Source organism: Taudactylus pleione, unplaced genomic scaffold, assembly GCF_031769625.1.
Source record: "Taudactylus pleione unplaced genomic scaffold, aTauple2 ptg000560l, whole genome shotgun sequence".
In the NCBI taxonomy this organism is placed as follows: Eukaryota; Metazoa; Chordata; class Amphibia; order Anura; family Myobatrachidae; genus Taudactylus; species Taudactylus pleione.
The window spans coordinates 2,261,020-2,275,636 of record NW_028284962.1 but is presented as its reverse complement, the minus strand read 5'-3'; the positions used below and the strand labels follow the sequence as shown (position 1 = coordinate 2,275,636).

The window sequence follows — 14,617 nt, the reverse complement described above, 5'->3', positions numbered from 1 at the left end:
CAGCAGACTTACACAAGTCACATACAATGCAAAATATAAAAATAGAAATGGAAGAGAGGGGGTACACCTTTGGTGCGCTACAACTTTGAATATTAATTGAATAGGAGCAATTTCCACCACTTAGGGGGATTTATTGCAATATTAGCTGTTGGTCAAACACAACCTTCTAGTTACTCTTCACATCACCATTTGTTTATGTTTTGAATATTATTCATAAAATAAAAGCCCTATGGTAGCCTATAATTCTTATACCTGAATATTTTATTCTTGGTATATCAACAGAAGTAAAAATATATAAAATAATTTACAATACAAATCAATACATAAATAGCATAAAACATCTTTTAGTAAACCTGCCCCAGTACAGAAGGATAGATGTTATCTGCCACCTACACCCTTACAGGTGTGAGCTCTTAGGTGGACCTCTTATGTGGTAGGTGCAGGTTTTTCAAAGCGATGACCCTACGTGTTTTGTCCACATACAGGACTTCATCAGGGGTAAACATAAAAATGGAACTGGTCTGAATAAACACTTGATGATATGGAACTGGTTAGAACACTCAGTGGTATAAGCTTATTTTCCGTCCCTTGATAGGGAGAAATTCCTAGAAAGGCTCTTAGAATCCAAGTAGTTCTTATAACGATTTTACTGGAACAATTAGGTGGATGTTTCTCAACCAGTAAATGTAACCAGATTCCTTAATAACAATTTAAATATGAAGACGTATCATATACTCCCAATGTGTAAAAACGATGAGACCCGGGACCTCATTCAGAGTCAGTCGAAGCGGCCGCACGGTCGTACGGGAAAAGTGGCCGGATATGCAAATGATTCCCTCGCAAGTTGCGTCCCTAAGTTCGGATTGTTAGCTGGCCAACCAAGGGGAGGAAGCGGCCGGAATTAAAAAAAATACGCCCCCTTCTCGTACGCATTACACGTCATCTCCGGGCATATAAGGATTAATCGAGGCCATCGGGAACCCTCGGAACTGGTCGTAGAGCTTAAGGTTGACCATACCCTCTCTTAAGCTCTACGATCATGTCAGTGTAAAAGCCTCCCATGTCACATGTGCCATGACGCTACTTTGTTAATTATGCACTCCCATAAACCGTATGCACTCCCATAAAACGCTGTTCGCATAATTAGGCACGCCTGTGTTCGGATCTCCACTCCCCCGTTTTCAAGCATCTTCCCGTTACCACCCACAAACGCCTCAATCTGTCACTCAAACTACCGACCTGGCTGTGTTCAAGGAGAGAGAAATTTCTGATCGTAGCGGCTAGTTTGCGCACGTGCAATGCGAACTTTACGCATGCGCAGTATAGCGAACATCAGTGGCGTACGACCGTGCGGCCGCTTCGACCGACTGAATGAGGTCCCCAGTGCCAAGCAAGTGGTAAAACTCTATTCAGTCCAATGAAGTGGATGTCTCCCTCTGTTAGCAGTATATATACAGGGGTTAAAGTGGGCAGGAACAGGGTGGAACTGAGTTCCGTCACCTCTAATGGTAGGTGGAACTAGTTCCACCTCCACCAAGTCCCTGCACATTAGTCCCACAGACAGAGCCACTCACTGTCTGCTTAGGGAGGCTCAATTTCTTCAGAGGTCCCTCATTTCAGAGAAACCAGCATATAGGCAAGGAAAGAATCAAGCGAAGGCAATACATAGGGGTTGCAAAAAAATATTAGGCATCCAAGTGACATAGACTAGACACGGCAGAAAAATAACACTGATGATATAGAACTTTTTTTTCCTTTTTAAGTGATCTAACATTGTAGTCTCAGCTGATGGCAGGAGTGCTAAAAAAAAGCATTGAAAATGTATTTCACACTGTCATAGCCCCAAAAGCTTCTGGGGCCTAGGTGGCCACCAGGCCCCCCTCCATACACTTTACAGCTACCTATACACAATAGTGTTTGTGTAAAGAACAGTTTTCACACTTGTTTTGGCCAGTCATACTAGTGTGGCTGGGGGGGGGGGGGGGGGAGATGAGTTTATATATGCTAAACTCTTAGTCAGCTACAAACAGCACAAAGGCCAAGTAGGATATCGAGCTCTGTCTGGCTGTCTCATATACAGGGAGGCAGGAAGGAGCAAACCCAGATGCGGGAAACCTAGTTTCTGGACCAGTGTCTGGGGTGGGGAAGGGGCTGCCGGGGAGAGCCTACCTCCCCTAGGCTGTATGGATCCACAGGGCATACTGACTTATACATGGCCACTGCTATTAACATCCCCGGCTTCCAGATTTCAAGCCCCGGTGGTCTAGTGGGGGAAGCAGTCTACCCTGGTTCCTCACAACAGCGGCCTCCGGCAGGTCTCCACCGCCAGAGGTACGGACTGCCACATGGTTCCCTGACGTCAGCGGCTAGCGGGGAACCACCTTACCTGCATCCCCAATGTCTCCAGCTGCAGTCCTGGGCTCAGCGCTCACTCCGCTGACGCCCGCTAAAATCACTGGTGTTGCGGTGCTGGCAGGGATAGATGGAGCAAAAGCATGGGCGTCCATCTGGACGCCTAGTGCTGCTTACTCATAGGAAAAAAAACTTTCTTGGGACTGCCAAGGTAGTCCACTGTTCACAAGGTGCACTCCTGCGCACCAAACAAAAAACTGAGCGCCTGTAGCCAGGGGCGGGGTATATAGAAGGAGGACCCAGTGCATCCTGGGCGTTAAAGCTTGTAACTGTTTGGTGCCTGGATCACTCCAACCACATACCCCAAGGTAATTCCTGTGGATCCTATGGACCCTGAAGAAAAAATTATGCCTTCACAATTGCATTACTTTGTCTGTATTTTAAATTTCTACTTCAGGGTCCATAGGGTATCCACAGGATACCTTGGGGTATAGGTGTGACGTCAGTCGCAGGGCACCAAAGAGTTAAGCTTTCAGCCTCCCAGGATGCACTAGGTCCCCCTCCTATACCCCGCCCCCGGGTCAAGGCACCTCAGTTTAGTTTGGTGCCCGGCCGGAGTCGGGTGCACCTGTTGGAGTGGGGGCTAGAAGAGCCCCTGAAGCTTTTTCTTCATGCAGCTGTGGCTGCACATCTGGATGAACAGCATGGACAGTCAGTCCTGACGTCCATGCTGTCTCCCCTACACCCCGCCGGTACCAGAACGCCGGTACTGATCCGGGGATGCTGGTGGGCGTCTGGGGTCACAGCTAGCGGTGACCCCAGATGCTCCGGACCATGGCCGGATTCAAGGGGGACAGAGGTAAGCAGCGGGGTCCCGCGGTGGGTCCCCGCTGATCACATGGTCCTAAGTCCCCAGGCAGGGGGCTCCCTGGGGACTGGCTGCAGCGTGGAGCCAGGCGACCAACCTGCGCTTCCACTACCCCCTGGGACAGCGGACCGCAGCAGAGCGGTAGCGCTGCGGCGTCCCAGGGGTTAAATGCATGCCAGGGGAGCGCGCCTTCCCTGTCTCACAGCCGGCGCCTCCCCCGCTGCACACAGCCCTCTCTGCATGCTGCCGACTGGTCCTGTGGCAGCGCTCCTCCCCCAGGCCAGCCTCCTCTCTGCTCCTCGGCGGCCATCTTCTCCAGAACGCATGGTGAACGCTGCTGGAAGCGCTGGACGGAAGCATCGTGGTCTGGGTCCCCCCGCATACCTCTCCTCCGCTGTGGCTCAGGTCTGTGTATGCAGCGCTGTGTCCTACCAGGCCCTGTGTCTGTGTAGTTGAGTAATCAGCGCTGTTAGTGCAGGAATTGTTATTTCTCTGCATTGTATGTGACTGTGCTAGCGCTGCTGCCTGTAACTTTTCTTCTCTAAACTGTCAGCTTTATTACTGTCTCTGTTCTTCTGCTAAAGCCCTTGCGGTGCGGTGCTGCAGGGTGGTCTCTCGCCTATTTAATACTTAATTGGTGAGAGAGGTCACATACGTGGTGCCATCATGTCTGAAAGTGATTTTCCCCTCCGGCTACAGTGTACCACGTGCAAAGTACCGTTAGCGGAGGGGGAGGGTAGCGCGGAGGGCCTTTGCCGGCAGTGTTTGTCCATGGCGCGGCCTATTACGGTTACAGCACCGGTACAGGAGCCGCCCTGGGCTTGTTTCGCTCAGGCGTTAACAGCTTTAGTGGGCCAGTTAGCTCCGCAGCCCGCGTTTACTCCGAGGGGTTTGTCCCAGCAGTCTGTGGTGTCGTCACCCATGCAGGGGTTCCCACGACAATTGGTGGTACCCCACAGTCTCCCTATTTCCCCGCTCCCGGGTTCTCAGGAGCCAGCGTGGGTTAACTCCCTGACGAGTTCTGTACAGCACTTGTCGGATGTGTTGCAAGGGGAGTCTGTGATGCGGCCTCATAAAAGGCCGGTGGCGTCTCTGTCCGCTCCTTATGAGGATGACGAAGGGACGTCTGATGATGGGGAGATTCTGGATCCTTACGATCAGGAACCTCTCCATACTAAGGACGCTGATGCTAAGTCCAAAGTATATATTCCTGGACTTATTCGGGCGGTCCGCACAGCCTTGGTGATTGAGGACGAAGTTCCCCCAGCGGCTAAATCTAAGTATGCCTTTTTCAAAGATGTGAAGGGCGATGCCACAGTCTTTCCTCTTTCGGGTCAGTTGGTGGACCATTTAGAGGAGGCGTGGAAACAACCTGGCAAAAGATACCAGCCGCAGAGACGCCTGGCGGTGGCTTATCCGTTCGCGGATAATTATTTTGCTAAGTGGGAATCCCCTCCACAGGTGGATTCTCACGTGACCCGTCTTGTCCGTAGTGCCACATTGCCGATGCCATCCATGTCCTCCCTTAAGGATGCTACGGACCGCAAGGTAGAAATCTGCCTGAAGTCCGCTTATTCCCTTGCAGGGGGGGCAGCACGGCCGGCTATGGCCATTTGCTGGGTTGCCAGAGCGATGGAGCGCTGGGCGGATTCATTAGAGGCTTCTTTTGAATCCGACTGTCCGGCCGAACAGGCGGAGTTGATTGGCAATCTCCGTGATTCGGCCACCTACATCAACGAGGCGGCTCTAGACATTAGTACTCTGGTGTCTAGAATTTCTTCAGCAGCGGTAGCTGCTCGTCGCACCTTGTGGCTGCGATCCTGGAAGGCGGACGCAGATTCCAAGAAAGGTCTGGAAGCGTTGCCGTTTACCGGAGAAGTTCTCTTCGGTCCGGATCTGGATAAGATTGTGGCCACGCTGGCGGCAGCCAAATCTGCTTGTCTCCCGTCGGCCGCTGCTCCTTCTGGTTCGGGACCATCGTCCTTTCGGTCATCTAGGGCCCAGGGCAGGCCCAAACCACAGTCGTTTCCTCGACAGGCTGGCCCTAAGAAATCGGTCAAGCCCCGGAAGCAGGCATGGAGTACCAGACGTCCGGCCCCCAAGCCAGATGACAAGCCTGCGGCCTGACGGTCCGGGCCTCCCTTTGGGGGATCCCAGGGTGGGAGGCCGCCTGCTACAGTTCGCCCAGTGTTGGTCGACCACTACGACAGACACTTGGGTTCTGGAGGTGGTTTCCCACGGATACGCCCTCTCCTTCCGGCACAGACCCCCGGCTCGCTTCTTCACCACGGGTCTCCCATCAGACCGGAACAAGGCTACGGAGCTGCGGAAGGTATTGCACACTATGCTCCAGGCTGGAGTTATAGTGGCTGTTCCATTCTCCCAGAGGGGCCAGGGTTTCTATTCAAATCTATTTTTGGTACAGAAACCCAATGGGTCATATCGTCCGATTCTCAACCTCAAAGCACTCAACAAGTCTTTGCGGGTCCCGAAGTTTCGGATGGAGACCCTACGGTCCATCATTCTGGCGCTGGAACCTGGGGACTACTTGGTGTCATTGGACATACAGGACGCTTACCTGCATGTCCCTATTCTTTGGCGCCATCAACAGTTCCTCAGGTTTGCAATCCGCAGCGACCACTTCCAGTTTCGGGCGTTACCTTTTGGCCTGGCAACAGCACCACGTGTTTTCACCAAGGTGATGGCGGTCATGGCGGCTTCTCTGCGGCTGCAGGGAGTCCGCATGTTGCCGTATTTGGACGACCTGTTATTGGTGGCAGGATCTCCAGAGCTCCTGTTACGCCACTTGGACCTGACCATTGCACTGCTGCAATGGCACGGCTGGCTAATCAACTGGCAGAAGTCCACTCTAATCCCGTCTCGGAGGATTCTGCATCTTGGAGCCTTATTGGACTCGGGACAGCAAAGGATCTTCGTGACGGAGGACAAGATCTCTGCTTTACAGTCAAGGGTGCGCAGTTGCCTGCACAGCCGCCGGGTGTCCTTACACTCGGCGATGAGGTTACTGGGCTCCATGGTGTCGGTGTTCGACATGGTGGAATACGCCCAGTTTCACTCCAGACCTCTGCAGCACCTGATCCTGTCCAAGTGGAACGGGCTGACTCAGTCTTTGAAGTCCCAGACGATTGTGCTCACCCAGGAGGTTCGCCTGTCCCTTGCGTGGTGGTTACAGACGACCCACCTCAACAAGGGACGTCCGTTCTGGGTTCCAAATTGGGTCCTGTTGACAACGGACGCCAGTCTTCGGGGCTGGGGAGCAGTTTCGGGTCCACACTTGTTCCAGGGCAGGTGGACGCCGACAGAAGCGGAGCTTCCAATAAATATCTTGGAACTGCGTGCGGTCTTCAATGCTCTCCAGCAGGCACAGCGGTTTCTCCAGGGTCGCCCGGTGCAGGTCCAGTCGGACAACGCTACCACCGTGGCCTACATAAACAGGCAAGGAGGAACTCGCAGTCGGACGGCTCTCGTAGAGGTCTCTCGGATCCTGGTTTGGGCGGAGCGCAATCTTCCGGCCATATCAGCGGTCTTCATCCCGGGAGTGCTAAATTGGGAGGCGGACTTTCTAAGTCGCCAGGACGTTCATCCGGGGGAATGGTCCCTGCACCCGGACGTTTTTCAACTACTGGTGGACAGGTGGGGTCTTCCAGAAATCGACCTCATGGCGTCCCGGCACAACAACAAGTTGCCGGTGTACGGGTCTCGCACAAGAGACGAAGGGGCGTCTCTGGTGGATGCTCTGTCCGTCCGGTGGACGTTCCGGTTCGCATACCTGTTCCCTCCGGTCTCCCTTCTTCCACGGGTAATCCGGAAATTCAAACAGGAAGGAGGGACGCTCCTGTTGATAGCTCCCGCGTGGCCCAGACGGCACTGGTTCTCAGACCTTCAGGGTCTGTCCGTGGACAGTCCTCTGCGGTTGCCGCTACGACCGGACCTTCTGTCTCAGGGTCCTTGCCTTCACCCGGACCTGACTCGGCTGTCTTTGACGGCGTGGCTGTTGAGACGGCCATGCTGAGGTCCCGGGGGTTTTCCAGCTCTGTGGTGCGTACCATGTTACGAGCTCGGAAACCGTCTTCCGCGAGGATATACCATCGCGTGTGGCATACGTTCTTCCAGTGTTGTCGACCGAGAGGTTATGCACCGCGGGAGTTTCGTCTGTCTCGGATTCTCGCCTTCCTGCAAGCGGGACTAGATCATGGGCTTCGCCTTGCTTCTTTGAAGGTACAGGTTTCGGCCCTATCTGTCTGGTTTCACCGTAGGATTGCTACAATCCCGGATGTGCGCACCTTTATGCAGGGTGTTCTCCGCATTCAGCCGCCCTTTGTTCCACCTGTGGCGCCTTGGGATTTGGCTGTGGTCCTGAGGGCTCTCCAAGGACCGCCGTTTGAACCACTGGGCTCAGTGGATCTTAAATGGCTAACAGCTAAGACTGTTTTCCTTCTGGCCATTGCTTCGGCCAGACGTGTTTCTGAGTTAGGGGCTCTTTCTTGTAGACCCCCTTTCTTGGTTTTTTATGGGAACAGGGCAGTGCTCCGCACTCGGCCCGAGTTTCTTCCCAAAGTTGTTTCCCAGTTTCATGTTAACGAGGAAATAGTTGTTCCGGCCTTTAACTCACCGGGTCTTTCCGTGGGTGAGGCCTCTTTGGATGTTGTGCGGGCCTTAAGGACTTATTTTGACCGCACTTCTTCGTTTAGGAAGTCGGACGCTTTGTTTGTCCTCTATGGCTTCCGTAAAAAGGGTTGGCCTGCTTCAAAGCAAACTTTGGCAGCCTGGATCCGTATGGCTATTTCTGGAGCTTATCTTCATGAAGGCCTACCGGTCCCTCCTTCTCTGAAGGCTCATTCCACTAGGTCTGTGGGTCCTTCGTGGGCAGCTCGACGTGGTGCCTCGGCAGTTCAGATCTGCAAGGCTGCTACGTGGTCTTCTGTCCATACCTTCGTGAGGTATTACAGGTTTGACACCTTCGCCTCTCAGGATGCTTCCTTCGGGCGGCGGATTCTCCTTTCTGCACAGGAGCGTCCCCACCCTTAAAGGATACTGCTTTGGGACATCCCCAAGGTATCCTGTGGATACCCTATGGACCCTGAAGTAGAAAATATGAGATATGGTAAGAACTTACCCTTGTTATCTCTATTTCTACGAAGTCCATAGGGTTCCACAGGACTCCCGCCATGTCGCACCTGTGCTGCAGATGGGCTTTGCTCTGGTCACCGGTTTTCCGTCTCCCTCTGGTGAGAATGTGATTCTTGTATGTGTCCAGATCTTTGTTCTCTCTCTTCCTTCTCCTCCTCCGGCCTATGGCTTGGTAACTAACTGAGGTGCCTTGGCCCGGGGGCGGGGTATAGGAGGGGGACCTAGTGCATCCTGGGAGGCTGAAAGCTTAACTCTTTGGTGCCCTGCGACTGACGTCACACCTATACCCCAAGGTATCCTGTGGAACCCTATGGACTTCGTAGAAATAGAGATAACAAGGGTAAGTTCTTACCATATCTCATATTTTTTTACATCTAAAGAATTATCTGAAGCATGTGGCAAGAGTGTTAGTGGTCTGTATTTTCCTTGTATTGCATTGCATCAGGGATGAATACTATGTAGAGAATGCCTGTAAACTGCAAAAAAAGCAATGTTATTTACTAAAGTGGTGAAAGCAGGGATTTGATTGTCTTTATTTATAAAAAAAAATTAACTTTGTGTATGCCACAGGGGGGGTTGTGCACAGGGTGACTGTCTCTGGCAGGGAGTGCGCGCTCACTCATTATATGTGAGCCTTCCCTCAGATGCTCCAGTTCCGTGCTGACAAGGTTATGACTGATTCCACGAAGATGCAGGGTCCCATGTTATAAAGGGACCAGTCCCATCTTTCCCACCCTGGTGCAGGGTACATATTATATATATATATATATATATATATATATATATATATATATATATATATATATATATATATGAAAACTTTTATCGTTTAGTTGTGGAAAAGATACACCTTCTTAGAGGCACATCTAAAGATACTATAACTCATAATTAAGTGCATCTCCAGGAACATGCTTAACTTCTCTAAGTACCTCCTTACTTAACTATTCACCTCCCCCTTACTGTATCTATGCAAACCCTTAATTATCTATTTACCTCCCCCTTACTTACTGTATCTGTGCAAACCCTTACTTATATATGCACCCCCCTACTTACAGTATCTATAACCAACCCTACTTATCTTTTCCCTCTCCTACGTATTTATGAACTCCCCTACTTATCTATGCCCACCCCTACTTATGTATGCCCACCCCTACTTATGTATGCACTCCCCTACTTATCTTTACACTCCCCTACTTATCTATGCATACCCCTATATATCTATGCACACCTTTTACTTATCTGTGCACACCTTTTACTTATCTGTGCACACCCCTAAGTATCTGTGCATACCCTTACTTAGCTATGCATGCTCACCCTTATCTATGCACTCCCCTACTTATCTATGCACTCTCATACCACCTATGCACACCCTTACTTATCTATGCTATACTGTACTCTAATTGCATGTGAATGCCAGTATCTGCCGCTTCTGGTGCAAGTTACATGTAACGCTAAATACGGATGCAATTTTTTGGCACATGTGCAGTACATCCAAGCACTTATGTCCAGTTCTAAATTAGGCCATATGTAAACTATGGAAACTGTTGTGGTCTAGAAAGAGGATTTAAACTGGAATCTATAGTGTGAAGACTAGCTTCTGCCATTCTGTCAGCAGAATTAGTCATATCCTAAAAAAGCAGCACACCTATCCTGTAGTACTGTACAGCTCATGAAAATTAAAGAATGTAACAGATGTACTAAGCTCTGGAAAGTAATAATTTGGAGGGTGATAAACTACGAACCAATCAGCTCCTAACGGTCAATTTTCAAACACAGCCTGTAACATGATAGTTAGGAGCTGAGTGGCTGGTAGTTTATCACTTTCCAATTTATCACTTTCCAGAGCTTAGTACATCTCCCCCAGTCATAAACTTGTATAAATGATTAAGAAACATAATTACCAATTCCTCCACAGTAGCCATGCCTGTATTCCGTAGACGTAGAGTTTCTTTCCCACTGGACATTTTCCCTTCACTGGGACTTTTGTTTGGTCTGCCTCTTTGTCCAATCATATCTAGGGAAACACAAAGAAACTACTAAGAGCTGTTTAACCATACACTGAAGTTTTAGGGTTGTTAAAGTGATGCCATTTTATATATTTGTGGATATAACAATTTACTATACTAATAGTACAATTATTGTATTTTCAGAAAAAAATTATTATAGAGACAGTAATGACTGTCCTGCAGATACCATATTGCATATCTTCTTCATTATTGGTCACATTACTTAATTTCACCCTATCTCTGGGCTTCCTTCATATAATGTGGATGGATTATATATGAGCAGGACTGATCAGTACGGCCTTACAACAGCTTCTAGGGGTAGACTACACAAGATCTTCCAACAGATCCTAATACAACATGTATTAAGAAAAGAAAATGGTAGCATACCCTGGGCGCTATTCAACATGCAAGATAAAAAAATATAGGATAAAAAATACTTCCCTTAGCAGATGGTCATTTGTACTACTTCCAGTGCATATGGAAATCTCCTATAAGAACCGGACTTTACAAATGACATACATCGCCTTGAAAAAGAGCTAGACGAGCTCGAAATGCGTCGGAGACTGCCAAATGCCACACCGTGACTGTGCACCCCACCATTACTAACAAAGTTACATTTGTTCATTCTAGTCCATTGGTATATGTGGGAAAATAAAATTTAAAATACTGTGATACCATAATAATCTTGTGTAAAGCAGTATGATAAAATGTGAAGGCACGAGGGTTAATAATATTCAAGATCTTCAAGCCATGTGCAATTGGTAGAAACCTACGATACCACTAAGGATTTGGCAACCAATACAGACTTTAAAATAAAAAGTAATTTTTATTTTACCCTAAAATAATGGAACATACAATGTAAATAGCAATATAGTCCACAATGGAGCATGAAAAACAGATGTACCCATACCAGAAGGTGGGTGGAAATCAGAGTGGGGATGCAAGCAAGATAGCTCAGAAACCAGCTCTGCGTTTCTCACAAGCTGTTAACGATCTTGGTGATGGTGTAGCATATGGGAGCCTCCAACGCATTTCCAGCTTCTCTAGCTCTTTTTCAAGATGATGTATGTCCTTTTTAAAGTCCAGTTCTTAATTCTTATAGATTTCCACGTGTACTGGAAATAGTGCAAATTAAGAAATGACCATGTGCTAAGGGAAGTATGTTTTTTCGTATATTTTTTTATCTCACATGTTGAATAGCGCCAGGGCACGCTACCATTTGCTTTCCTCATATAATATTTTCAAAACACACTGCTAAGTGGACAAAATAAAATCAAATTAATGCTTTTTTTTCGCAATGAAATCCACAAACACTTTTTTATTATTCACTGTTTATGTATTATGATTGTGTGTAAATGCTGTATAATAATGGATTTTTCTTCCTCCGAAGAAACCATATTAGTGCAATTTACATATCTGTTCATTGACCCTGTATAGAAAACAAGTTAGACTTCCTCTATACTGTACTATAGTATCCTCTATGCTGATGTGACAGTGGAAATGTCAATACTGTATGAAAGGAGGCATTGACAGCTATGTTCTGGCCAATTGCAATATGACAAAAAAAGGTCATTGAATAGCGCCATGAACAGGTTTGCCAGGATTGACCTATTACATTGTATGTTCATGCTGGCTGTAGCACTTTTATATGAATCCACAGGATTATCACTTGCAACAAGGGTAAAACTATTTTCTTGAAGTTTTACCACAATAAATACATTTTTCTTACATATCCAGAATTCATACCGTTTATGCACTTAGACTATACACATTAGTAGGACTATCGGTAGTTTGCACAGAAAGAAAAGATTATGTTGTACGAGTTCTTTTTAAAAATGGCAGATCAGCAACAAAGGATCCCTGCAATTTAATTTGCTATGTTGTTCTAGTTGCATAATAAGCAAGACTACTCCTACCATAAAGCTGGAGGGGAATGAAAACAACAACTTTGTTTGTAACTGATCATATAAACATTGGTACACAGCCATCAGGATAAATTGCAGTATTATTCTCTCACACTGATGCTTCATTTTGAATATTTGAAAAGCAAACAAACTCTGTAAGTCAAAGTACTTCTCTTTAAACTATATAAATAAATCTGAATTATTAACCAGTGTGCCTCCAAACCCAATCCATGCAGCATATTTTCCAGGGTACTTTTGTGATTCCTGGAGGGAATCGACTGTATAAATGTAGAGCCAACTGATGACAGCCTTGAAGGCTGGAATGTGAAGTACTAGTCGAGGCCAAGGGTTAAGGATTTGATGCAGCCTGTGGGCTGTAGGAGCAGCCTTGAGGGCTGTTTGTGGCCTTTATAGTCATGGCCAAGGGACTGATGATGTGAAGCAGTCTTTAGGCTGTTGCAGCAGCCTTGAGGGCTGATTGTGGCCTTTATATTCGTGGCCAAGGGACTGATGATGTGAAGCAGCCTTTGGGCTGTTGCAACAGCCTTGAGGGCTGATAGTGACCTGGGGCTCCAGGACCGTTGCAGCTTTTGGGCTGATGAGACTCAGGGGAGATATGCAACAAGAACGTGGAGCTGCTACCAGTGCTGCGAAGATGACACTGGCGACGGTGTGCTTAATAGCGCACCTGGAACGCAGAGTTGCTACCAGTGTTGCAGGGATGAGACTGGCGACGGTGTGCTGAATTGCGCACCTGGAACGCAGTGTAGCTACCAGTGCCGCCAGGATGACACTGGCGGTGGTGTGCTAGATTTCGCACCTGGAGCGCTAAATTGCGACTAGTGCCGCCGGGGTTGACACAAGCCGCTGGATGGCGACAGATGCTTCTGAGGTTGGAAACGCACTGTGCTACCCAGATAGTACAAGCAGCACGCTTGGATGAGATGCAGGTGAAGCCACTTGGATGGGAAAAACGGCACCAACAAAACACAGCTGGACTGGCTCAGGAACTCGACTGACAAGCAGGAGACTGGAAACCGGAAGTACAAAAACTATCACTGGCATGGAGTGAAGGGCTGACTGGAATTTAACTGAAAGAGGGCCCAACCAGAGCAAGCCTCCCTTAACGATGCACCTGTGCTGTGCACAGACAGGAGAATCAATTAGCATGCACCTGACACTGCACACAGATAGGCAGTAATTAATGCAGTGCCTCAGGCTGGAAGCTGCAAACAACATGATCTGCTTAACCGCAGATCCTGACAGGTACATAAAATAAGTGATAAAGGAACTTGTTAGATGTGCTGTTTAGTAAATACTCTACACTATACCAGTGGTTCCCAAACTTTTTTGAATTGCGGCACCCTAGTGCAGTGATTCCCAACCTCGGTCCTCAAGGCACACTAACAGTCCTGTTTTTAGTGATATCCATGCTTAAGCACAGATGGTTAAATCAAAATAACTAAGGTACCTATTAAGTCACCTGTGCTCAGTTATGGCTATCCTTAAAGCCTGGACTGTAAGTGTGCCTTGAGGACCGTGGTTGGGAACCCCTGTCCTAGTGCATCAGAATTGTTTTCACGGCACCCCTAAGCCAAATGTTTGTTATTGAGAAATTCAGTAAAAAAAATATAGTGAAGTAGTAAAGTGAAGTAACTTGTGTTCCCCTGTCATCCTTAGGTTAATTTATGTAGTGGGTGACAAGGTTTGTGCTTCTGTTTGTCCACATATTTATATTACATTGGCCATAAATAATTTAATTTGGTGCTGGACCATCAACCTGAGGCACCCCTGCAGGTGTCCCGAGGCACCCCAGGGTTCCGCGGCGCCCAGTTTGGGAACCAATGCCCTATACCCTAATTTAAATTCCTCAAATCACTATGACAATACTGACAATAGCAATAAGTCACTAAGTTCGCTTTAAATGACTGTCTACTTCAGGCCTGGCCAACGTAAGGCTCTCCAGTTGTTGTGAAACTACAAGTCCCAGCTTGTTTTCCGATGGTGTATCTGATCGTTCCTACCAGTGTTTCCTGCCTGTGTTTCCCTTCTGAACAAGCAGCCTGCACATAATGTATCTGTGAGATATGTGCAGGCTGCTTGTGTGTAATAATGTGTATTAAAGGGTTCATTTAAAAAAAATAATAATTTCATGGGGTTCCCCCCCAAAGCATAAAAAAGCCAGTCCTGGTTATAAAAATATGGGGGACAAAATGTGTAGGGGTCCCCCATATTTTATGAACTAGCACTGGGCTCTGTGAGGCAGTCCTGGTTTTCAAAATAGGGGGAAAAAAAGCCGTGGGGGGCCTCGTATTTTTAAAACCAGTACCAGACTA

General features: G+C 48.1%; 1 protein-coding gene across 1 annotated transcript in view; it reads right to left on the bottom strand.

Annotated features, from left to right (window-relative positions):
• GIPC3 (GIPC PDZ domain containing family member 3) overlaps positions 1–14,617 on the bottom strand; it is a 107,748-nt gene that overhangs the window by 61,021 nt on the left and 32,110 nt on the right. The window contains exon 4 of the mRNA XM_088452984.1: positions 10,273–10,385. Coding sequence (XP_088309110.1) covers positions 10,273–10,385 — 113 coding nt within the window. The remainder of the gene's footprint in view (positions 1–10,272; positions 10,386–14,617) is intronic.